Genomic DNA, 26237 nt, shown 5'->3' on the forward strand with positions numbered 1-26237 from the left:
TGCCACGGCTCCGCGGACCTTCACCAAGGTGGTGGTAGTGGCAGCCTTAAGAAAGGGAGGGGTGCTGGTGCACCCATACCTCGACTATTGCTTATCTGGGGCAAGACAAAGGAGGAATGTTTTCGGGCAGTGGACTGCGGTCTCCAGAATTTATGCTCTCTGGGTTGGGTGATAAACCTGCAAAGAGTCAGCTGGCACAGTCTCAATCCCTGGAGTACCTGGGGTCCCGATTCGATACCCAGTCTGGCCGGGTGTTCTTGAAGGCAGACAGGTTAGCCAAGTTGCATCAGCAGGTCGAGTGGCTGTTACACCTCCAAGTTCCGAAGGTCTGGGATTACTTACAGGTCCTAGACTCCATGGCCTTGACATTGGAGCTGGTTCGATGGGCCTTTGCTTACATGCATCCGCTGCAGAGATTCCTGTTGTCACGCTGGGATCCAATGTCAGAGCAATGCCGCCTTCCGCTGCCGCTAGGGAAGGAAGTCAGAGCTAGCCTGTCATGGTGGCTATCCCGGCCCCATCTGGAGAAGGGAGTGAGTTTCGAAGTACCGGATTGGGTGATGGTGACCACGGATGCTCGTCTCAGGGGCTAGGGAGCAGTGTGCCTGGGTCGTTCGGCTCAGGGACTTTGGTCACTGGAGGAGAAATCCTGGTCCATAAACTGATTGGAGACTAGGGCCATGCGCAGAGCCTTGGAAGAATTTCTGCCACTTGTGCAAGGTCATATGGTTCGGATTTTCTTGAACAATGTGATGACGGTGGTATACATCAACCGTCAAGGGTGGCATCAGGAGTCAAGCAGTGGCTTGGGAAGCTCAATTGCTCTTTGCACGGGTGGAACACCTCCTAGAAGGGATCGCAGATTCCATCGTCGCCAGAGTAGACAATGTGCAAGCAGATTTCCTCAGCCATCAGCAGCTGGATTCAGGGGAGTGGGAGCTGTCCCTGGAAGCCTGGGGGGGGGGGGGGGGGTCCTGAACTGTACATCATGGCAATGCGGCTCAATGTGAAGACAACTCGGTTCTTCAGTCGCAAAACCGAAGGAGAACCTTTTCTCTTCTCCCCCCCCCCCCCCCCCCCCCCCCCCAGCCAGTGGCCTCTCATAGGGCACGTGCTATGGCACATAGAGACCCATCCCAGCTCTGTGGTTCTGGTGGCTCCCAAGTGGCTGCGGCGTCCATAATTTGTGGATTTGGTTCTTCTGGCCTGGATGGACTCCTTCGACTAGCTCATCTGCATTGGTTGTTGCTTCAAGGTCCCATCTTTTCGGATCGGGAGGATCACTTTTGTCTCATGGCCTGGCTTTTGAGAGGTGACGGTTACGACTGAGGGCTATTCTGTCTGTCATTACTACCCTTCCTCAAGCCAGGCGTTCGACCTCCATGGTGAATGTCTGAGTGTGGAAGGTGTTTGGATCTGCTGTTTTCCTCTGTTCCACATATTTGTCCTTTCTGCAGCAGGGCTTGTCAAAGGGTTTGGCTTATAGTTCGCTGAAAGTTCAAGTGTCGGCCCTCTGTTGCCTTAGGAGTAAGGTTCAGGGCAGGCCATTGGCCTCTCATCCCGACGTCAGCTTCCTGAAAAGGGTAAAGCATTTGAAGCCTCCGGTCCGGAAGGTGTGTCCTAACTGGAATCTCAATCTGGTGTTGCTGGTACTCTGTGAGGTCCCCTTTGACCCTTTGAGTCAAGCATCTTTAAAGGTCCTTACCTTGAAGACTGTTGCGATCCTATCCTGCAGATGTCCTCTGTTTATTCTGTGCTGTTGTTGGTTGGTCCTTACTTTTATGTCTTTTTATTATGTATGTTGTCGCCAATTTTAATTTTATGCTTGTTTTACTGTAAATCGCTTAGGCCTATTTTGTGTTAAGCGATTAAATTTTAATAAATACAAATACGTTTCTTTACGTATGGTTCCTTCCTCTGCCTTTCATGTGAATCGGATGGTGGAGGTGCCGGGGTTTCCAGACTGGGCTCATGATTCTTCTGTGAGTAAGATCTCCATCTCTTGTATGTGTGGCGAGCCCTTTTGTGCTATTTGAAGGTCACCAATTCTTTCCAACAATCGAATCATCTATTTGTTTTGTTCAGTGGAGCTAAGGGAGAAAAAGCGTCTAAAGCTTCCTTAGCCCGCTGATTGACGGAAACTATTTCCTTGACATATGTTTCTAAAGGCTGCGCAGTACCAGTGGGTCTTAAAACTCATTCTACATGCATGCAGACAGTGTCATGGACAGAGTATCAGTTGGTGTTGGAAGCCCTAGGGAGCGGTTCCACTTTCAGGGAGAGTGTGTTCTTGGGCCATGGCTCGACCCCAGAGGAACTCCGAAGAAGTGCCGAGGCAGACGAGGCATGTCAGAGCATGGACAGGAGCAGGGTTGGACTGAAGACAAGCGAGGGAATCTGGAACAAGGCTGGGCCCGGCCTCCACTGGACCCACACGCACCAGTGTGACCCAGCAACACAATGCTGGTCACGAGAATAGCCCTCCGGCCACTCGAAAGCCCTTTTGGACCCACCGCTTGGTGCTTGGACCTGTTCGTCCCCGATGCCTAGCTCTCTTGAACTTCGGCTCTAGGCAGCCTCCTGCACGCATGCCAATTGCACCTGGCCATACATGCATGCCCCTCCAGGATGCACGCAAATATGTCAAGACTAGGTTACAGTCATATGTGTGCTAGTACATGTGCAAATATGCGCTCGTGTAGGTCATGGTTGTATAGGCACAAGCACCTGCGCAAATACTCAAGTTTAGGTCGCAGTCTTATGCGCGCAAGTATCCACACAAATGTACTCCAGGCTAGGTTGCAGCCTTAAGCACACAAATGCATGCTCAATTCTAGGTTGCAGATGTGTACACTCAAATCTAGGCGCAGCCTTATGCGGACAGGTTCCTGCACATGCAACCACTATGCGGTGAGAATGCGCATACGCAAACATATGTGGGAAAAGAACCGCTGCCACGGCCTACCCCACAGCTGTGCAAAGCCTGCTTGCACCTTCGGCGTGTTTAGGCATGGATCCGTTCAACATCCGGTACCTGATGAGCTTCTCAACAGCTCAGGCCTCTTGACCGCCAAGAGCCAGCATCCTCCGCTGCCTGCTTTGCGCATAAGAAAATTAAAACAGACAGAAAACCTACCAGAACCAGAAACTTCTCCTTGGTGCAAGTGTCTCTCTGCATCTCCACGGGACAGGGAACTGCTAGTGATAATTGTGGAGGGGGATTATCCTGTCTTCCCCCACTGATGCTGCTAGAGAATTGAAAATGTCTGCTGTTTCTGTGCTGTTGAGGAAAGCCTCAGCGCTAGACCCAGTCACCCACAAGGCTCATTCTACCAGTGCATCCATGCTTGACACAGACCCCCACGAACACAATGCTGCATGTGCATGCTGCTCCTCCCTGCACCACCAGTACCTTAACAGCAAGCAGGACAAATAGTGCCAAGAGCTAACACCTGTTCTCCTCCACATGCACAGAAGCTGCTAAAAATCCCCATCACTGACATCTCTTGAGACTCTTTTTTATAAATCTCTGATCTGCCTTCTCTTTCAGAGACCTGAAACTCCAATTACATTTTCTTGTGACAATGTTTTATCTATTGAACCCATTCTGCAGCTTCCTCTGAATTTGCTGCCTCTTCCTGTTCTCTGATAATCTCCTGCAATTCCTGAATTTTCTCTAAATATTCAAGTAGTTTATCTAAACAGGGTTGAGGCTGTCCTTCAGCAATCTGTTTCTCTAAGTCTTGTACCTTTATTAGCTCATGGTTCTGATCGCTTTCCTGCAGTGTGCATTTTTCAACTACATCCTCTTTCTGCTCTTAGCTGACTAATATCTTTTTCAATTACTGACCGGGCTACAGACAGTTCTGCCACATCTTGTGATGTCCACATATTCTTCCTTTTGTCCCTGGAGGGGGGCACAGCCCTGTCATATGGACTCTTCTTGGGCGTGTCGAACCTCTGCTCTTGGAGGGTTTTTTTTCTCCTCCTTGGTTTATTTACACAGTAGCTTATAGTCAACAGGTAAACAAGCAGATCTTGATATGCTGGCTAAAGTTCTTATGTTTTTTTTTCTTTCTCTGCTGAGACAGGTCTTGGAGGGAAGATACCTATCATTATCCATCTTTTGCAATCTCTGTGGCCGAGAGTCATCTTTGGGGCCTTCAGTGATAAAATATTGGGTATCCCCCTATAGGTTCATGGTTTACTATTTGCAAAGATTTCAACTGCATTGACAGGCATTCCAATTGTTTGTCTATGACCCTAACAGAATGGGAATAGCAGATGTCAATTGTACTCGTGCTGTTATGCACAGTCTGGCCTCCAAATCAAAGACTCTGTCAAAGCTCAAGTTAGAGCTATGGCTACTTCAGTTGCTTATCTAAGAGCTGTTTCAAAGCTTCAGTGGGGTCATCCACACCTTTACATCCCATTATTGTCTGGACAAGCAGTTTTGCATAGCCTCTTCATCTAGTAGTTCATTCTCCATGTGAAGCACTGGATGTCTTATTCAGTAGGTTCTCTGTGGGTGCAAACTTCAGCTTGGTGCATCCCATGTGTTATGGCAAATTCAGCCCTGCTTGTCAGTGGAGAAAGCGAGTTTGGTAAACCGTTAATGGGATTCTCCATAGACAGGTTGAATTAGCCATATTTAATACATGCCTGCCTCCCTGGAGAGTAGACTACCTTTCTAGTTAAGCGGCATTATCAGCTGAAGCACTCACAAGGCAGCAGAAGCTCTACTGAGCTCAGAGAGAGTGGTCCCTTCTGCACAGTTGGAAGATGCCACTCACATGTTATGGCTAATTCATTCTGATGTCTGTCTATGAAGAACTCTGTTTACGGTAAGCAAGCTCATTTTACAGAAATCTCTTCAGATGCTGTCAGCAGTTGGGTGCATGGTAGGAGTACTTTTGGAGAAACTATCCTTATAAATGTGGTGTATGGTCCATGAACAGCAAAATGTTTGTAATGGGCACTGACGTGACTTGACTCATTTTACAAGCAAATGTGTTATTTTTGCAGGGAGAGCATGAAGCACTGTCTAAGATATACATTAATAAAATATAGTGTGTAATGCGGTTTTCACTGGTGCAGTTGTAAAAGGCATCTCCTGCACATAGGAAGCAGGAAGAAAGGTGAAGAGGAGCACTTGGGTGGTGGTTCTGATTTTTCTGTCATTGTAGAAGTTCAAATTGGGGTTTGCTTGTTGACTCTGCTGTCTCTGCTTGCTCCAGTTTCAGACCTGTTTAGTGCGGCACTGTAGAAATGCCTTTGCCTGCACCATGATCCACAAATCAGGCTGGAAAATTGTATTCTCTGGAGACACCATGCCATGTGATGCTCTGATCCAGATGGGTAAGTAAAATAAACTTTTATTCTAAAAATCTTTTTAGGGGTTTTTTTCCTCCATGGATGAGCAAGACAGTAATTGGCCATAAAAGTGAGTGATATTATCCGTTAGTGCCAAGATGGAAGAGTTCAGAGGTTTTTTGAGCATGCACGGGTGTTCCCATGCAGCTGCCATGTTGAGTTGCTTCAGTCTTTTTCCTTCTGCATTTTTGCGCTAGCTCCTAAGCTGCTTATTGACTATTTACTGCTATTTTTTTATTTTCCTTATTAGTGTATTCATTTTTGTTCTTAAAAAAAAAGACATTTTCTCTCAGTTGTAAAAACTGAATTTGGCTTAGCTTTCAGCTATTTTTTCAAATGTAAACAAAGCATGCTTCAAAATATGTCCCAGATGTTCCTACAAAAAATGTCCAATATGGGAAAGAAACTGTGCTGTTTGGTGCTGAAACAGGCCTGACTGTGCTAGTGATGACTCAGCACACAGGATCAAGACAGTTCTGCTCCTTGGTGCTGAATCTCAGTGCCATTGTCATCGAAAAAGCCATATCCTTGTCAACACCAAGACACAGATTGGTGCTGAGCAATCAAAAATCTCAATTTCTTTGGAAACTAAGCAGTCTGTTCTAATTTTAGTTCTGAAATCTGATAGCTCTTCTATAAGAATTTTTCCTCCTACTGTTGAACACCACCCCTAATTTCACTAAACTTCCTGATTCTCTACTTCCTCCATCTTAGTTGGAGTCTTTTTTTTTTATTTTAGATACCATGGCCCAAAATTTGAAAATTAATATACTGTATCACTGTTAAAGAAGACCCTTATCTGCATTTTAAATCTCAAAGTTCACAGGTGTCCAAAGATAGGACATCAGAAGAACCATTTATTCACCAAGGACAAGCAGGATGGCAGTCACATGTGGGATGTCATCTGAAGGAGCCCAGCACAGAACTTTGATTTCAAAGATTCTAGAAGTTTTTGCATGCTCTGAGCATTTGCAACTATAGCCACCTCCCTCTAATTTCTTTTCCACTGAGCATGCAAGCCAGTTCTTTGTGCTCTCCCAGCTACTGCAGTGAGTGTTTTTTCTTGTAGGCAAAGGGTTTTTTTTTCTCTCGTGTACCTTTTTTAGGTGTTTTTTTTCAATTTTTTTTAAATACTTTTTCTGTCTGCCACATGGGTCTAGTGCCTAGTGCAGCCTGGTTGAAGGTTTGTTTTTACATTAATAAATAATGCTTCCCAACAGCTTATGAGTTTCTTTCCCTCAGTCTTCATGAGATTTTTGCCTTGGTTGCCTCATGAGGCCTACACTCTGCAAGGTCCATTTGTGATCAGGCTAGGCCTCTAGCCTGGGCACTTGCCTCAGTTCCCATTCAGGCAGGAGCTCCATGAAATTTAGTCCAATCACTGGGCAGCAAAGGATTCCAGGATATACTCTTCCCCCCCCCCCCCCCCTCCACACCTTGTCCTGCATGGGGGCACTGGAGCATTCTTGGGAAGAGGGCTTATCCTTCCCACACTACTGGGAACTGTACTAGTCTCCAAGGATCCAAATTAATCTTAACCTCTGGTATCCTGATTAAAACAGCCTCATTGCCTGCCAGCATGTTCTGGTAGGAGTCTACAAGGAAGAGTGAGCATGGACAATTAGCACTGCTGATATGCCAATGGTACTATGATCCAACATCGGTAGCCAGTGCATATCCAAATACCAGAGCACTGGTGGCCATTGACCAGGACATGGAGCAATGACCAGTGTTGGGCAGCATCTCCAGTGTGCACCATCTAGCGCCAAACGCAATCGGGCCATCATTAGCAAATGCGTTCGGATGTTGCAGGTGCTGGGTGCTACCAAGCGATGTCGTTGACCCAGGGGCCCTATCTGGTGATACTGAACGTCTAACACCATTGTGCACCATGTATATTATTTATTGTTGTAAACCGTTACGATGGAATCCCAGTGACGGTATATAAAACCCAATAAATAAATATAAAAATTGCCATGCTAGGTCAGACCAAGGGTCCATCAAGCCCAGCATCCTGTTTCCAACAGAGGCCAAACCAGGCCACAAGAACTGGCAATTACCCAAACACTAAGAAGATTCATGCTACTGATGCAATTAATAGCAGTGGCTATTCCTTAAGTAAACTTGATTAATAGCAGTTAATGGACTTCTCCTCCAAGAACTTATCTAAACCTTTTTTGATCCCAGCTACAATAACTTCACTAACCACATCCTCTGGCAACAAATTCCAGAGCTTTATTGTACGTTGAATGAAAAATAATTTTCTCCGATTAGTCTTAAATGTGCTACTTGCTAACTTCATGGAATGCTCCCAGTCCTTCTATTATTCGAAAATGTAAATAACCGATTCACAGCTACTCGTTCAAGACCTCTCATGATCTTAGACCTCTGTCATATCCCACTTCAGCCGTCTCTTCTCCAAGTTGAACAGCCCTAACCTCTTCAGCCTATCCTCATAGGGGAAAGCTGTTCCATCCCCTTTATCATTTTGGTTGCCCTTCTCTGTTCCTTCTCCATCACAACTATATCTTTTTTGAGATGCGGCGACCAGAATTGTACATAGTATTCAAGGTGCGGTCTCACCATGGAGCGATTCAGAGGCATTATGACATTTTCCGTTTTATTAACCAATGCAAAAGACTGGAAAGCCCCCCTCTTGCTGCTGGACTGCTGCCTTCATCTTAGTTTTATTGAGTTCCTAGTTAAGTTTAGGACACTAAGGGAGTTGCAATTAGAGTACTTTAAATTTTACCATATCCCATCAAGAATTACAAGATCAGCATGTACAGGGATATTGCCCATACCTTCACCTAAAATTGCTCATTTAAATAATGTAAGAGAGGGCTATTTCCATAACCAGTCCCTAACTGGAACTCAGTTCCTGTGGTAAAAAGGATGGAATCTTACATTAAAATATTTAAAAAGGGTATTAAAACATGGCTATTTAAACAAGCCTTTCATGAGTGTTAACCAAATGATTATATACCCTAAAAATACATTCAGTGGCCAATCCAGGCCATAAGAACCTGGCAAGTACCCAAAAACTAAGTCTATTCCATGTTACCATTGTTAATGGCAGTGGCTATTCTCTAAGTGAACTTAATAGCAGGTAATGGACTTCTCCTCCAAGAACTTATCCAATCCTTTTTTAAACACAGCTACACTAACTGCACTAACCACATCCTCTGGCAACAAATTCCAGAGTTTAATTGTGCGTTGAGTAAAAAAGAACTTTCTCCGATTAGTTTTAAATGTGCCCCATGCTAACTAGCAAATATGAAATTATCCATTCCCAATCAAATTAGGAGTTCCCTCTTATGGACATTAGCGCTGATACTGGACTTGACATTTTAAGCATGGAACAGATCTTATTCCACGCACTCCTACAGGCACATACCATGATGTGCTCTGCAGATTTCTTAGGTAAGTCTTCTTACCTCATTTGCAACAAGATGCCTAATGTGAATGGCCTTGCCCAATTTTGTAAAAATACTAAAGGGGAGTGGTAAGTTTCATACACCCAATCCCCATATGTGTCTCAATGAACAAGCTATATTGTAAGATTGGACATTTGGACAACCTAAGCCCCCCTTGCTCCCCTCTCTTGGTTTGCCCAACTGAATTCTAGCCTTCCATCCCTTACAAATAAAGGCAGTTATGTTTGTTTATCTCAATAGGATCTGTCCTACAAATCCACAGGGGCAACATTTGTAATAAGTATAGCCACTTGGAGAGCTCCATCTTCAGCAGTTGTATTCTCCTTCGGGCTGATACAGTATGGTGCGCTCTGCCGAGCCACCTTTAGCCCCGGTTTGGCTGAGCATTTTTGACGCGCTATTAACCCTTGCCAACCCCCCCCCGAAACTAATAGCGCCCGCAACATGCAAATGCATGTTGATGGGCTTATTAGTTATTCTCGCGCGATACAGAAAGTAAAATGTGCAGTGTAGCTGCACATTTTACTTTCAGGAATTAACGCCTGCCCAAAGGCAAAAGTTAATTTCGGCCGGCACAGGGAAAGTGTACAGAAAAGCAGAAAAAAATGCTTTTCTGTACACCCTCTGACTTAATATCATAGCGATATTAAGTCAGAGGCCCCAAAATTAAAAAAAAAAAAATTTAAATTAAAAAAAAGTAAAATCTGCCCACGGCCCAGAAGACTGACGCTCAATTTAGCCGGCGTCCCTTTTCCAAACCCGTGGCTGTCAGCAGGTTCGAGCACCAATGCCGGTAAAATTGAGCGTCAGCTGTCAAACCCGCTGACAGCCACCGCTTCTGTCAAAAAGGAGGCGCTAGGGACGCGCTAGTGTCCCTAGCGCCTCCTTTTACCGTGGGCCCTCATTTGCATACTCAATTGCGTGCGTCGGGAGAGCGGGCACTCGCCTCGGAGTGCCGGCTCTCCCGTGGTTTTTACTGTATTAGCCCACTTATAAGGAAAAGTAGTAAATCCGTCCAGGATTGTAGTACCTTCATTAAGTTTATTTTTAACGTCCCCACATTAAATTCATAACTTTTATTCATAGGTATACATATACCCAAGTATCTCATCTCAGATTCAGCCCAATGTAGCGGAAAACTACCTACTCACCCCTCTTTAAGAGTTCCAGCAACATCAAGATGATCTGATTTCTCGGTTAACTTTTAACCAACAAACCTGCCAGACTCTTTGTATTTTTGTATTTCTAAAACTTTATCCAGAGTTTGCTGAAGATTTGACAAATACCAGAACATCGTCTGCAAATGCTGCAGTTTTAAAGTTTGTTTTTTTTCCTTTCCTATTATAAATCCTTCGATTCACTCTTTCCCTGCTATTTTCTGGAGCAGGGGATCAATAGAGTATATAAAATCAGGGATAGGAGGCACTCCTGTCTAATTCCTCTCCTAATTCCAATATCAGTGGACTTAAAGCCATTGGCTTTAATGTTTGAAACCAGGAATCAATACAATAGACCAGTATATTGTAGTATGGAGCCCTTAAACCCAAACCTTTCCAAAGCTGAGAACATGTATGGCCAAAATACTGTAGAAAGCCTTTTTCAGAGTCAAATCCAATGGCCAAAGCTGGTACTTTAACATCTATACATTTCCTCTTTGCCGATATCAGCTTTATCAAATGAGTTCTGTTAGACTCATTTGGAATTATATTACTTAGCAAAAATTTTTAGATCTCCATTTAGCAGTGAAATAGGCCTAATATGAGCATCCTTTCCAGGTTTTGGCAAAACTGTAATAAAGGCCATAGTAAAGTCCACAGGGAAAAATTTTCGTTGTATCGCTGCCTCAAAGAAAGCCCTCCTAGGCTGAACTATTTGCTGCGATAACATTTTATAATAATCTGCACTGAATCCTTCTGGACTAGGGATTTACTAGCCCTCACCACTTGGTTTAGTTCTTGTATACTAATGGGTCTTTTTTAGTACTCTAATTGATCCTCTGACACCTGAGGTAGATTCAAATCATGAAAAAAGATATATTCTCCTCAGACGTCCTCCTCACCCAGTACTTCGCATATGTGTCTTTGCTTTTAGTTACCAGTTTTTCTGCTCTGTTATTGAGACCCTCTAAGTTTTCCCTTTCCATGTTTTGACTGACAGAGCATTTTCCCTGCCTTGTTGCCAAACCGAAAAAAAATAAATTCTGCGTTCTGCACGGCTTGCTGTGCTGTCTTGTGCAGATTCTCATTTAGGCTATTCAGCGTACTACGATACTCTTAGTGTCATTATTTACCTGGATTGCCAACTTCCTCTTTGCCTTTTGTATTCTATCTTTTAATGTTAGAATATGAGAATTTCCCTCCTTAATACTACCTTGCTTATTTCCCAAAATAAGATGGGCATATTTTTTTCTCTCCAACTCTTACTACTTTTTGCTTCAAGAAACTCTTAAAATCGATATCCACTAATTAGCCTGGAAATCTCCAGATTTTCTCCCTCCCTTGCTCCTCCACAAGTTCTAATTCTATCCAAATCATTGCATGATCTGAAATTTCTATTGGACCAAATTCTGCTTTCTTAACCACAGTGAAGATTATGGAAGAGCAAATGTAATCTATCTGTGACATTGTCATATGGCCTGGGACAGGTGTATAATCTTTAACTTCTGGGTTAAGCATCCTCTATATATCTAGTAATTTTAACTGCTTACAGAAAAAAGATATACCCTTGTTTTTACCCAAAGGCGGGCCTTTATTTCCAGCAGACTTATGTATTTGCTGATCATGTACGCAATTAAAATACTCCACCATTAGTGGACCTTGCATGTTCTCTAACAAAACATGATTTAAAAAAAAAAAAAAAAAAAACCCTGATTGTAGGAGTTTAGACCATATATATATTGCACAGAGTAAGAAGTTTCCCATTAACTTTCCCAGTTAGGATAATGTAGCAATCTTCCTGATCTTTTATTTCCTTTATCACCTGAAGACAAGTGCTTTTATTCACTAGAATTGCAATTCCTGCCTTTTTCTTTGACAGCTGAAAAGTAACAGGCCCCTACCCAATTTCTCTTTATCTTAAGACTTGCTCTGTTAAATGTTTGTTGTATACAGGCAATATGAGCAGAGTTAAGTTCTAAAGCTTGAAAAAAAAATGTTCCTCTTTACTGGGGAACCTGAACTGTCACCATTCCAAGAAATTATTTTAACATTATCCCCCCCATTAAATTTAGTAAGGACCATATCGCCATAATTTGGGTGAAGAGCTCCCAGCCCCACCCTTCCACTTGAAAAACATTCCCCGTATATAATTCCATCTTCCTCCATTCGCCTCATATACAAACCTTAATGTGAACCATACAACCCCAAAAATGACACTCCAGTTGCTTCCCTTTTTCACCCTTGCTTCTTCCAATTCTCCCTCCCACCTTCCCTTCCCCTCACCATTATCATATGCCTCTTTAATAAAAAAAAAAAAAAAAAAAAATTCAGGGTCCATAGCATGTGATCAGATGCCACACTGCCACCTCTTGCCACCACACCATCCCTCTCTAAGACCACAATACATACCCCATATTTCTTCAACCTAGTCTAGAATCTAAACATTTAAATGTTTTGCCCCCTCAAACTTAAAATAGTCATAAGCAATGAAGGTTTCCACCCCTTTCTTTTTGTCCATACCAATGTCTTAATACATCAGAGTATAACATGTTCCACATATATAACAAAAAAAACTCACATGCCTCTCTTGTCCGTGAAAACTCCTCCAGATGACTCACTTCTGCCTCTGGAAGTTTCTCCAGCCCAAAAATCACCCGCCTCCAAATTGCTGGTGACTTTCTGCCATCTAAGGAACTAGCTCTGCTTCCTGGCTCAAAGCCACTTAGTACATATGGTGATGTGATGGATGAAATTTATTTAAATCCCCCCCCCCCCCCCCCCCCCCCAACCGATAATAAGTCTTTCCTTTTACATTCACATAAAGCCATCTTCACATTGTCATAAGACACCTTTTCACTTTAATCCATCCATTATTGTTCCCAAAGATGCAGGATTCCTCAGACTCCAACTAATATTCCAGTTTCCTTCTGGGTATCAGAGCAAAATTCCAAAGTGAAATTGCAGATCTTCCTTTCTCAAACTCCCCACATACTCCTTTCCCCATCTTTCCAAATTTTCAGTTTTGCAGGGACCTGAAGTGAAAACTTTATTTGCTTCTCAAATAAGGCAGAACAAATTGGCGAAAAGCCCTTCCTCAGTGCAGAAACCTTTGCCAAGTAGTCTTGGAAGATTCTCACGGGATATGCTTTGTATTTTAACTCTGGGCATTTTCTATACGCTTGCATCACCAACTGCTTGTGAGCAGAGTTTGGGATTTTTGCAATCACAATTCTAAGGTGTGTCTCAGATTCTCTCCTTGACCCTAATCGGTGAGCCTGCCCTTCAATAGATTCCTGCAACCCCAGAAATCTGAGATTAGACCTTCATGACCTGTTTCCCAGGTCATCAATTTTGTCAGCAAGCTCAATTTCTCATCCAGGACTGCTAGCACTACCACTTTGATTTCAGTGATCTGATCGATTTGCGGCCTCTCCTCCACCTGTTCCTGCACTGCTGCCATTTCCCTCAATGGGCATCTCCGGCAACGATTTCTGCATATATTTCACAATCTCATATACCTTAACAGATTTACTATTTTGAGAGTCTCCTATGAAAGGGTAGATTGTTGCTGATTGTGGGAGTGCGGCACGCCGAGCCTAGTAGGAAACAGCCTCAGCTCACCACATCACGTGACCCCTACCTTGATCTTTTTTTATAAGGAAAAAAAATCTAGTGAGGGGTCTAGCCTATAATTCCCTTCAGGTACGGAGGGTGGTTTTAGGCTCTTTGGGGTAAGGTGCAGTGAGTGTACCTGGCCTCACATCTAGCTATGATTCATTTTCTTTGAGGAGCAAAACACTTGCAGCCCAATACTTGGGGACCCTAATGCAGAAGGTGTGTTCTTTGTAGAATCTTAATTTGGTGATCAGGGTGTTGTCCTCTGCAGTGGCTTGGATGGTGCTAACCCTGAAAGTGGTTTGTTTGGCAATTTGTTCAGCCAGAAAAACTTCAGAGCTTCAGGCATTGTCTTGTAAAGATCCCTTTCTTCAGTTTACAGAGAATGGGTTGTCCTGGTGAGCGAGCGGTGCCTTCATTTCTGCCGAAGGTTATTGCAGCTTTTTATCTTAGTCAAACAGTGGAACTTCCCGCTTTTCTGAATTTGGATTTGTCTGTGCTGCACGTGAAGGAACTTCATGTGTTGGATATGTGGCAGGGTTGTTAAGGTATCTCTATATGGCTAATAGTTTCCAGAGATCATATCATATTTGTGTGCTTTGGAATGGGCCAAGAAAAGGATGCAAGGCATCCAAGGCTACTATTGCGAAATGTCGGATGGTCTAAGGGCTCACTTGACTCAGGTGCAGACAACTTTATGGGCAGAGTTATCAGTTGGTTTCTTCATAATAAATGGCTACTTGAAAATTTACACACTTTCTCCAAGCATTCCCAGTTGGATGTCAGGGTTCCAAACTTGTGAGGTTTGGCTAGTATATAGCATAGCGAGGTTTTAAAAGAGGTTTGAACAAGTATCCATATCACATTTTCCAGGTAACATAAGAACATGCCATACTGGGTCAGATCAAGCTATTGCTATTCCTGGGAGTAACAGTGTTAAATCTACTTTTTGGGATCTGCTAGGTACTTACGGCCTGGATTGGCCACTGTTGGAGACAGGCTGCTGGGCTCGCTAGACCAGTATAGGGGAGCTTGGGTACATCCGAGGAGTCTTGGCTGCAAATTGGTTCTTATTTGCTAATTTTTGTTCCTGGAATACCACAGATCAGTCCAGAATTCTGCCTGTCATGAATTCTGCTTAATATTGTAATTTGTTTCTACAAAGGCTCCACCTCCCTTCTGCTCATTGAGGAGGTTGAGGGTCTCAGTTATTCTGGTCTTGGCTTGAGTACAGGTCATACTGAGGACCAGCAGGTGCCACACTAGGTTAAGTAGCAGTGTCAGTAAAGCTTTTCTTCTGTCTCCATCTGCTGGCAGGGAGGCAAAACCCAGGAGTCTGGACTTATCTGTGGTATTCCAGAAATGAAATTAGCAGGTAAGAAATTTTTCTTTGACACCTACTGGCTGAAACTGGTTACACGCATATATTGGGTTCTAGTGGACAGTGTGGGCCATATCTCCCAGCCAGGCTGCATTGCTGCAATGGCTGGGTTAGGAAAGGTTATAAAATAAATACCCAGGTAGTTACCAGTTAATGTTTCTCTTGCCCAGTAGTGAACACTTTTTAGATTTATCTGGAAGCCCAAAGAAGCAAGAGGAAACAGAGACCAAATATACCATTAAAAAAAAAAAAATGTTGCTTGGTGGTTCTCTTTCATTTAAGTGACAAAATGTTATATCTAACCAATAGGAAAGGATTCCACCTTGCTTATTCACGAGGCTACACTGGAAGATGGGCTGGAAGAGGAGGCCATAGAGAAAACACACAGGTGAGATTGAAGGTTTTTCTTTGTATGTTGCACCTAGAATCTATGCATACAGCACACATACCTGCGACACTTCAGTGTGCATTCTGTCTTTGCAAACATTGTTTACTATTGTTGTTTGTATAGCTGGGTAAGGAACCAGTTACCAAATGCAGGGTACCTCCAGTTGGTTACAGGCCTCATTTCTCACTAGACTTGTCTTCCCATATGTTGCTTTGTATGGTCAATTCAGAAGCCAAGTTTCAAGAGCATAGTTTTGACGTAGGCAAACAAGGATACTGTATTCATAGGCCTGGGTATCCAATGCAGCAACATTTCGGCTAAGTTCTGGAGTCTGACATTGTCTCCTTTTGTATTCCACATGCAAATGTTGCCACTGTCATAGCAAGTCTGGGATTTTTGTGTTATCCTTATCTTTCAGATGCCAGACCTTAACAGGTTTTGCTGCCTAATTTCCTTGTGGGTTTAAAAAGGTTATGGTATTAGGGAAGTTTTTTAGTATTTATAAACTTGCAACTGTTTAAGAAGAACCTCTTGCAGAAGAAGCATATACTTATCTTGGTGTGCATAAAGATTAAAAAAAAAAAAAAAGTCCTCTGAAGGTGTTGCATTGTAACTACTGCTTTTGCTCTCATGGGCAGTAAAGCCAGTTAAACTGTTGTTGAATGGAGATAAAAAGGGTTAAGATTTATACTAGTATTTTTTATAACTTTTTTGGCAATATTCATTTGTGACTGTGGTTTCCCTTGTTTCTTGGTTCTAGTAGCTGTCCAAAGGTGATATTTAATGTTACAGAAAATCCCTTTGATCTATGGGACAATGTGAAGTTTCACTCTTTTGATAGTGGAAAGATTCTATCCTGTTTGTATCTTTTTTTTTTTTTTTTTTTTGACCATGTAGTTCCTCTTCTTTTTCTTCCAGCTCAGTTGGGATGAGTGCTGGGATTCTGGCACCATGAACTTGCAACCACCTGGAGGATTTCCCCCTATTTTAATAGAACATCCTTCCCACTGTTCATAACCTGGTTATTGCAGCAATGGTCCTGAGTCCAAGAGCCATGTACCGGGACTTTTATTGAATCCTGTATCATGGGCTCTAAATCCACCCTTGATAACCAGAACTCCCTTTTTCCATAGAGATTGTGAATGCTGCTTCTGAAGCATCCCCAGCTAGCCTGAAGTCTGGGGATAAACCTGTGACCTTTTCCATAGCTGTAAGCGGCACTACCACAGAGTCACTAGGCCGGTGGTTGGATTCTCGTGTGTTTTGGGGGGGGGTATGAATTTATTGCTTGTCTAGATTAGGTGTTAAAACGTTTAGGGGGATCTAACAAGCTTTCCTGTGCTAACGTGTAAGATCCCTGTGAGAAGAGCTGGTGTGCACACCAAGTTGGAGGAATATTTTATTGAAATTTAATATTTTATTGAGAGAATATTTTCAAAATAGCTAACTTTTTTATTGGAAAAAGTCATGTAAACCGGGTTCTTCGTAGACAGCAGGATGAATTGGCCATACTTAATACCTACCCTTCTCCCCGGAAAGTAGTCTGCTTCACTAAAGCTTAAGCACTGGAAGAGAGTGGCTCATGAGGCAGCATAGCTCTGACAGCTGGGTCAGTGTTGACACAATCAGATGAGGTCATCACGCATTATGGCCAATTCATCCTGCGTTTACAAAACTCCCTGTTTTGCTAGTGTGTAGCCAGATGGACTCAGACCAGTGGTTATGTGCTCCTCTGCTAGCAGATGGGAGACAGAGTCAGATTTCAAGCTGACATCATCCTGGGTACATATACCCCTGCACTGACCTCACTTCTCCGTATCACTCAGTCTCCTAAGCAGATGCGGACACTAGCACAGTGTTAGGAAAATTACAACAAAAAGATAAAATTACCTTAAGATCGAGCCCTGATCTCATGCGGTGATACCTCATGGTCCCTCCTCCAGTTGAGAATTCCTGAGGTGATCTCCGATATCCCTCAGAGGTGTGCCTTGGTCCCGGCGTGGACTTAGCCCCCAGAGTGGCTGAAAGGCAGCAGGTGCACATCTGAGCACGGCGATGAAGGTAAAACCCTCTCCCCCCCCCCCCCCCCCCCCCCCCCCCCACAGCTGGAGACCGATGCACAAGTGGTAAGTGCCGAGACCAGGTAAGAAAAGAACTTTAAATACAGGTCTCTGGTCTCTAGAGCTCGAATCACTGTACCGACTCTGCCTTCGGCAAGTTAAAACGGGGGCACCGATCGGGTTGAGCGGCCTCGGTTAGGCAAGGCCCCGATCCAAAGCAAGAGTCCACACACGTGGAGACCCTAAGGGGGGGTGCTATCTTACACGCGGGAGTTGTCTGCGCCATCTTCCCTTCCCCTTGGCGGTACACGCAGGACAGTCCGGCGGCCAATGCTTGTGCGCATCCCATAGTCGCGCGCACAGCGATGCACACAACTGGACCGTGTGCACAGCCGAGCCGCTCGCACAAGTTAGCCGCGTGCCCACCGAAGCACACTCTGTACGCATATCTACGGCCACGCACACATCCTCACCATGCGCATAACTCCGGACGTGCACTATTCTCGCACGCAGTGAAACTAATTGTGCGCCCAAGCATAGATTCAATGGCACCGGTGGCCAAGAAGGTCAGAAGGCACTCTTTGTATTTCCTGCCACATCAGTTCAGGCTGCGTGGCTCTTGAGTCCTGCCTGTGTCAGATTTGTGAAGAAGCCCAGGGGGACCAAAGCCTGGTCCTTCACTGCCTGAGGACGGGTCTGGTCCAGACCTAGGCAACTCAGAGATGCCTGCACCACAGGAAGGCACCTTAGGGGACCCTACTACAGCTCCACCTGGGATTAACATGGACCCAGGGACCTTCTCCTGGTTGGAATTTTTCCAGGGGCTGCAAACCTTTATACAGGCACAATCAGCCCCGGCTGCAACACATGCTCAGCCCCTGCCGGAAGCACAAAATCCTCCTGGCCTTACTCGAATGCCTCGTCTAACTAAGAGTCTCCCTGACAGGGACCCAGATACCTCAGATGATGACTGCTCCCTGGAAGAAGGAGAAAAGCCTGGAACCATACCGAACCATGCTTCGTTTCTTCCACAAGTATGAATTACCAGCCCTTGTTTCCCAGACTCTGAAGACTCTGGGTATTCCAGCCATGGACCCCATGGCAGAACCAAAGAAGAACCCCATCTTGGTGTCCCTTCGCAAAGCCTCATGCTACTTTCCTATGATGGAGGCCATCCAGGAACTGATTGACCTGGAGTGGGATACACTGGAGGCCGGCTTTAAAGGAGGTTGGGCCTTGGAAGCCTTGTACCCTCTGGAACCAGCGGCCAAGGAACGCCTGCATTTTCCAAAGGTGGATGCCATGGTCTGTGCTGTCTCAAAGCGAACGACCATTCCCGTTGAGGGAGGGGCTGTATTGAAGGACACTCAGGACAGAAGATTAGAATCCATCCTTAAGCAGGCCTTCGACGCAACAGCAATGACACTGCAGATTGCCTCCTGCTGCGCACTGGTGGCACATTCCTGTTTGCTCCTCTCGGAAGAGGTAGATAACTCCGGAACCTATACTGGCGAGATGATGGAACCTGCAGCAGCTTTCCTGACGGGTGCAAGCTCAGACCTAGTGCGTACATCAGCCAGAAGACAGTTATGGCTGCGAAATTGGTCTGCTGACACGACCTCTAGAGTGAATCTCATGAGAATGCCCTTTAAAGGATCTCCTTTTCGGAAGCGAACTAGAAAAGTTAGCCAGCAAGTGGGGCAAATCACCATTGCCTCTGCTACCGGAAGACAGGGGTAAAATCCCAGCGCCCCTCGCCCAGAAGAGCCAGGGGCAGAAGTTCTCAACGCTTTAGACCCTACAGGAACTCGCAGTTCCAAGCAGCCCATCCCTCTGGAAGGCCCCAGTCCTTTTGGAATCGACAGACCAAGAGAGGAACAGCAGACGTGCCACCCAATGAGAAGGAGCAGATCCATCCACGGGAAGAGGAAATAGGAAGTCTACTTTCCCTCTCTCTTAGCAAAGATGGGTCAAGATCACGTCGGACAAATAGGTGCTAAACATCATTCGAGAAGATTACTCTCTGGAGTTCCGCAGCATTCCTCGGGATAAATTTATTATGTCACCCTGCCACTCCCATACCAAAAGACTGGCAGTGGAAGCCACTCTGACAAGATTACTCAGCCTGAGGGCAATAACTCCCGTTCCTGCGCCACAACAAATTATGGGATGCTATTCCATCTATTTTATTGTTCCCAAGAAGGAAGGATCATTCCAGCCCATCTTGGATCTCAAGAACGTCAAAAGTCATCTGTGGATACTACACTTCTGCATGGAGACCCTCTGCTCCATAATAATGGCAGTACAACCAGGGGAGTTCCTGACCTCTTTGAAGCCTACAGTCACATTCCAGTCCATCAAGAACACCTGTGTTAACTACGCTTTGCGATACTGGGTCACCATTATCAGTTCCAAGCGCTACCCTTCGGCCTGGCAACCGCCCCCAGAACAATCTCCAAAATCATGGTGGTCGTGGCGGCAACACTAAGGAAGGAAGGGAGCTTGGTCCACCCTTACCTGGACAACTGGCTGGTCAGGGCAAAGTCTTCAGAAAAGAGCCAGCAGGTGACCAGCAAAGTCAAGAACCTACTGCAGGAGCTCAGTTGGGTCGTGAACACGGGCAAGAGCAGTCTGTAGTCCTCCCAGTCTCTAGAGTTACCTGGGGGCCCGTTTCAACACCAAACAGAACAGTCTTTCTTCCTCCCCCGAGGAGAAGGAAGCTGATGGAACAGCTATGACGATTGATGACCAATGCACGCCTCAGAGTATGGAACTATCTTCAAGTCCTAGGCCTCATGGCATCAACCCTGGAAGTCGTTCCATGGGCAAGGGCCCACATGCGACCGTTCCATCAATCCTTGCTCTCATGCTGGAACCCACTGTCCCAGGACTATTCAATTCTCCTCCAACATCCAGCAGAAGTACGTTCTCAGCTTCAGTGGTGGCTACAGGAAGACCACCTAAGCAGTGGAGTAAACTTATCCCCACCGAATTGGATCTTGCTCACCACGGATGCGAGCCCCGTCTTGGTGTTCCTTCTCAAAGCCTCATGCTACATCCCTATGATGGAGGCCATCCAGGAACTGATTGACCAAGCAGTATCTTGGGCAGAAACCAAGCTGCTATCGCCTGCCGAGATCTGTCAAGCGGCAACGTGGTCCTCCCTACAGACCACCTTCAGGTTCTACAGCCTGGATGTTCAGGCCCGAGAAGACACAGCCTTCAGAAAGGGCAGCACTAAGTGGGCCACGGGAAGCCTCCCGCCCTGACCGGGAGTAGCTTTTGTACATCCCACTGGACTGAGTCCATCTGGCTACACGCTAGGAAATGGAGACATTACTTACCTGATGATTTTGTTTTCCATAGTGTAGATAGATGGACTCAGCGTCCCACCCACGACTGCCCTCCGGAGAAAGGAGGACCTGGAAAAGCAAACCTCAAGACTAAACAAATACGGGTAAGCCATTTCCTACTCTCAGTTCAAGATACCCTCAGTTAGCTGGTATCAGCGTTGACTTAGTTGAGTGCACTGGCAGTCTCCAGTTTTTGAAATCAGTTGAGCCAGTTAATAAAGTTTAATAGGTATAACCAAGTTATGCAGAATATATTTCCACAATGGCTTTTGAGGAGGATACTGAGGAAATGAGGTCAGTGCAGGGGTATATGTACCCAGGATGACATCAGCTTGAAATCTGACTCAGTCTCCCATCTGCTAGCAGAGGAGCACATAACTACTGGTCTGAGTCCATCTGTCTTCACTAAGGAAAACAAAATTATCAGGTAAGTAATTTCTCCATTACAGGCTAATAAAACTTAAAGTGTTTAAAATATTTTTAATCATTTTGTTCTGGTTTCATAATTAGTGTTGGGATTTGTATGCATGTGTTGACATTAGGAATGTTTTTGTTTTCTGTGCAGTAAGTCTGTTTTCTATCATTTTTTCTTTTCAGCACAACTTCCCAGGCCATTGATGTTGGGATGAGGATGAATGCAAAATTTATTATGTTAAATCACTTCAGTCAAAGATATGCGAAAATCCCGCTCTTTAGAGAAGATTTTAATGAAAAGGTTGGCATAGCATTTGATCACATGCAAGTAAGTTTGTTTTCAATGCCATTTATAGTTAAATCATTTTACTATTGATCAGAACCTTGATTTGTGCCTGATTTAGATCAATTGTTAAAGGATGTCTTATTCTTCTGAAAATATGAGCCTCTTTCAAGCCCTATTGAGTATGCATTCATAAAACTCCCTACTGTTTGTACTGATGATTCCAGTTTTGAGCATGCTGGGTGGGTTCTGAGATTGAGCCAATTCTATTCAGAAATGAATGTTTTGAGCCAGCCCTTTAGGAAGCAGAAGAGGACAGATTTTGGTGTTCAGGATGCAGCTTGTGGATTTGGGTTGAACAGAACTGGATGGGTGAAATATGGTGCATGCATATAGGGAAAATAATTCTAACTATAGGTACACAATGCTGGGTTCCATATCAGGTGTCATCACCCAGGAAAAGGATCTTGGTGTCATTGTGGATGATATGTTAAAACAGCAAATAGAATGTTAGGAATTATTCTGAAAAGAATGGAAAACAAAATTCAGGTTATCATAATGCCTCTATATAGCTCTATGGTACTACTAAACCTTCGGTATTAAGTTCTGGTCTCCCCACATTGAAAAAGATGGTTTGCACAGGTACAGAAAAGGGTGATAAAAGTAAGTGGATGGAATGGCTTCCCTATGAAAAACTAAATGGGACAGAGATCTTGAGCTTTCAAAATTTAGCTACGTAATTTGTTGCTGGAGGATGTGCTCAACACAGGTAGCATAGTTGAGTTTTTAAAGGGAGTTTGGACAAGTTCCTGAAAGAAAAGTCCATAAACAATTATTAGCCTGCTTGACTTGGGGGAAAGCCAGCACTTATCCCTGGAAGTGGTAGCAAAAAATGGATCTACTGTTTGGGATCTACTAGATACTTCCTAGAGATCTGTATTGGCCACTATCCAAGCTAGGATGCTGGGTTCAATTTACCCTTGGTCTGACCCAGCATGGCAGCATAGGAACATAAGAATTGCCATGCTGAGTCAGACCAAGGTCTATCAAGCCCAACAGCCTCTCTGGTGGCCAATCCAGGTTGTAAATACCTGGCAGATCCTAAAACGTAGATTTAACTCTGACTCCCAGGGATAGCAATAGCTTTCTTTAGTCTACCTGACAAACAATGTGTTCCCTGTACGTACCCGGATCAGTCCAGACTCCTGGGTTTTGCCCCCCCTCTAGCAGATGGAGACAGAAGTTTACAAACAAAACTCCGCCTTATCTAGGCTGGTGCCACCTACAGTCTGGCAGTCTTCTTCTGTCTCCTAGCAGGTGGAGAGGGTGCAAAACCTGCAGTCTGAGCTGAGGCCTAGTTTAAAAAAAAAAAAAAAAAAAAAAAAAAAAAGTGATTGGTTAGGTCTAGTTTTTGGTTTGGTAAAGTTTTCTTGACGCTGGGACCGCAGTTGTGTGCCTGCAGGTCCGAGCTTGTCTCCTCCCGGGGGAGCTTTTCCTCCGGGGAGTTGAGCGCGCTGAGGGTGGGCTGAGGGCCCTTGCCAGCGTTCCTAGCCTGGGGGTGAAACCGGGGAACTCGGTTCACTCCCCCCAGGTGGTCCCGGAGCCGGCGGCGAACGGTAAAAAAAAAAAAAAAAAAAAAATTTTGTTTTCTTGCCTGTCTCTCCTTTTCCCTTTCTCTCCCTGTTCGGGCTCGTTTGCGTGCAGAGGGGGGGAACGGGAGCGGCGCCGCGGGTGTTGGTCGTTTTTGGTTTTTTCTTTCTGCTCCTTCTCTGTGGAGCATGCCGCGGCGTTCAGTTTGCAGGGCCTGCGGGGCGGCCCGTCGCCTCTCCCGGGACAGCCTTTGTTCTGGCTGTGTCTCGGGCGGCGAGGGCGTTTCGGCGGGACCTGGTTCGGAGCGGCAGCGGCAGCCGGAGGCTTCGGGACGCAAGTCGGGGGCAGTAGGTCCGTTCCCGCGGAGCGCGGGAACGGGCGCCATTTTGGACGCAGCGATTTCGGCGGGAAGATCCGCCATTTTGGGCTCGGCGGGGCCTGGCTGCGCGGCGTCCCCGTCACCGGGGGGAGCGGAGGACGCTCCTCCTGCCCTGTCCCCGCAGCGGAGGGTTTCCGAGGGGGACCAGTCTCCTGCTGTGAGCAATCCGGAGGAGGATCCGGATCGCAGCTCCTCTGACTCCTTTTCCTCGGAATTTGTTTTAGTTATGCATAAGGCTTTTAAAGCGAGCAGGCAGGCCAGGAAAAGATCGCGGGGAGCGCCGGATTCGGTTCGGGGGCCGGAGCCTAAACGGAGCGCCAGGTCCCTCCCGGTCTCGGATCCCCCGGTGGGAGCACGCCCGCTCCGTTTGGGGGCTCCGCGGGGGGATGCAGAGACGGACTCCGAATCCGGGGATCCGGAGGCGCCGGATCCACAATCGCAACCGCGGGGCGTTGACGGGGAAGAGGATCAGGGAGCTAGTGGGTCGAGTGGTCTCCACGTGACGGATGGCGATGACCCCAAGGTGGTGCGTTTGTTTAGGCGCGACGAATTAGCGCCGCTAATTCCGGCAATCCTCGGAGAGTTGGCGATAGACTTGCCACGACCGGAGTCGCGCCTAGGACGCACAGACCCCGTGGTGTTGGGGCTGAGGGGACCACCGACGGCTTTTCCATTGCATTTTTCGGTGTCCGATTTGCTTTTTAAGGAGTGGGATACTCCTGATTTGGGGTTGAAGGTGGCTAAGGCCATGGATAAGCTTTATCCCCTGACGGAGGACGCGCTCGAGCTCCTTAAGATTCCGAAACTTGATTCTGCGGTGGCGGCGGTCACCAAGAGGACCACCATCCCGGTAACGGGAGGGACAGCACTCAAGGATTTGCAGGATCGTAAGCTGGAGGTGCAGCTTAAGAAAATTTTTGAAGTCTCCGCGCTTGATGTACGGGCAGCGATCTGTAGCGGTTTCTCCCTCCGTGCGGGGCTTAGGTGGGCCCAGCAGCTTTCTGCTAACGAAGGTTTGTCGCCGGAGGAAGCGCAGCAGGCGACTCGTCTGGAGGCAGTGATTGCCTATAGCACGGATGCTTTTCATGATTTGCTTCGTTCTTCGGCACGGGCGATGGTCTCTGCGGTGTCTGCTCGGCGTTTGTTGTGGCTCCGCCATTGGGCGGCGGACGTTTCGTCAAAGGCTCGTTTAGGCTCACTGCCATTTAAGGGGCAGTTACTGTTTGGTAAGGAGCTAGAGGATTTGATTGAGTCTTTGGGCGAGAACAAGATCCATCGGTTGCCGGAGGACAGGCCGCGTCGGGGGACGCCGGCCACGCGGGGTAGATTCCGTGGAGGTCGTCGGCCCCGTAATGCGCGAGGATCGGTCTCCTCTTTTCGCCACAATGCGGCTAGGCAGCAGTCGTACACGCAGTCCTTTCGCGGGCGCCGGTTTGGTAGACCCGGGACCGGGTCTGGAACCCCGGCCGGGAAGCTGCCACAATGATGGGCTGCCGGCCCACGCTCCGGTGCCGGTGATCGGCGGCAGGCTGTCGCAGTTTGCCGGGGAGTGGGCCAAGATCACGTCGGATCAGTGGGTGCTGGACGTGATAAATCGCGGCTACGCGTTAGATTTTGCACGGCGGCCCCTGCCTTGTTTCATGGTGTCGCCCGGCGGGTTTTCAGAGAAGCGGCGGGCGTTACGGGGCACAATCCGGCATCTGTTAGCCCTGGGCGCGATCGTGCCCGTACCGTTCCACGAACTGCGCAGCGGCAGGTATTCAATTTACTTCCTGGTACCAAAAAAAGAGGGCACGTTTCGTCCGATTCTCGACCTCAAGGGCGTCAACAGGTGCTTGCGGATCCCCAGGTTTCGCATGGAGACGCTTCGGTCGGTCATCGCGTCCGTGAGACAAGGGGAGTTTCTCGCGTCTCTGGATCTAACGGAGGCGTATCTCCACATCGGGATCTGCGCGGATCACCAACGCTACCTTCGATTCGCGGTGTTGGGGCAGCACTTCCAGTTTCAAGCACTACCATTCGGGCTGGCGACAGCCCCGCGGACCTTTACAAAGATCATGGTGGTGGTGGCTGCTCATCTTCGCAAGGAGGGGTGCTTGGTTCATCCGTATCTGGACGATTGGTTGATTCGGGCGAAGTCCGAGCGTCTCTGTCGGTTGGCGGTTCAACGAGTTGTCGAGTTGTTGCAGAGCCTCGGCTGGGTGATCAATCGAGGCAAGAGTCGGCTAGAACCGTCGCAATCCCTGGAGTTTTTGGGGGCTTTGTTCGACACGCGTCAGGGCATGGTTTATCTGACGCAGGAGCGCAGACTCAAATTGCAGTGTCAAGCCAGGCGTTTGTTGGCCAAGCCCATGCCGGTCGTCTGGGACTATCTACAGATGGTAGGGTCTATGACGTCCACGCGGGAATTGGTTCCTTGGGCGTTCGCGCATATGCGACCGTTGCAATTGGCCTTACTCTCCCGCTGGAACCCGGTGTCGGAGCAGTTTCATCTGCCGTTGCCGCTGCCACCTTCGGCCCGTTCCAGCATGGCCTGGTGGCTCTGTCACAACAACTTGACCAAGGGCATTTCGCTGGCTCTGCCCGCGTGGACGGTGGTCACCACGGAGGCCAGTCTGTACGGCTGGGGCGCGGTGTGTCTCCGGAGTTCGGTGCAGGGCACATGGTCCCCGACGGAGGCGGCGTGGTCCATCAATCGGTTAGAGACCAGGGCAGTGAGGTTCGCCCTGCGGGAGTTCCTGCCGTTGGTTCGCGGACAGGCGGTCAGGATTCTGTCGGACAATGCGACAACGGTGGCGTACATCAAC

At 46.7% G+C, this 26237-nt stretch overlaps 1 protein-coding gene across 1 annotated transcript in view; it reads left to right on the forward strand.

Annotated features, from left to right (window-relative positions):
- The window catches only part of ELAC2 (elaC ribonuclease Z 2), a 183555-nt gene that overhangs the window by 136820 nt on the left and 20498 nt on the right, over positions 1-26237 (forward strand). The window contains exons 21-23 of the mRNA XM_029600234.1: positions 5238-5358; positions 15273-15351; positions 21362-21506. Of these exons, the coding sequence (XP_029456094.1) occupies positions 5238-5358; positions 15273-15351; positions 21362-21506 (345 nt within the window). The remainder of the gene's footprint in view (positions 1-5237; positions 5359-15272; positions 15352-21361; positions 21507-26237) is intronic.

The sequence above is a fragment of the Rhinatrema bivittatum genome, chromosome 4 (assembly GCF_901001135.1).
Source record: "Rhinatrema bivittatum chromosome 4, aRhiBiv1.1, whole genome shotgun sequence".
Lineage (NCBI taxonomy): Eukaryota > Metazoa > Chordata > Amphibia > Gymnophiona > Rhinatrematidae > Rhinatrema > Rhinatrema bivittatum.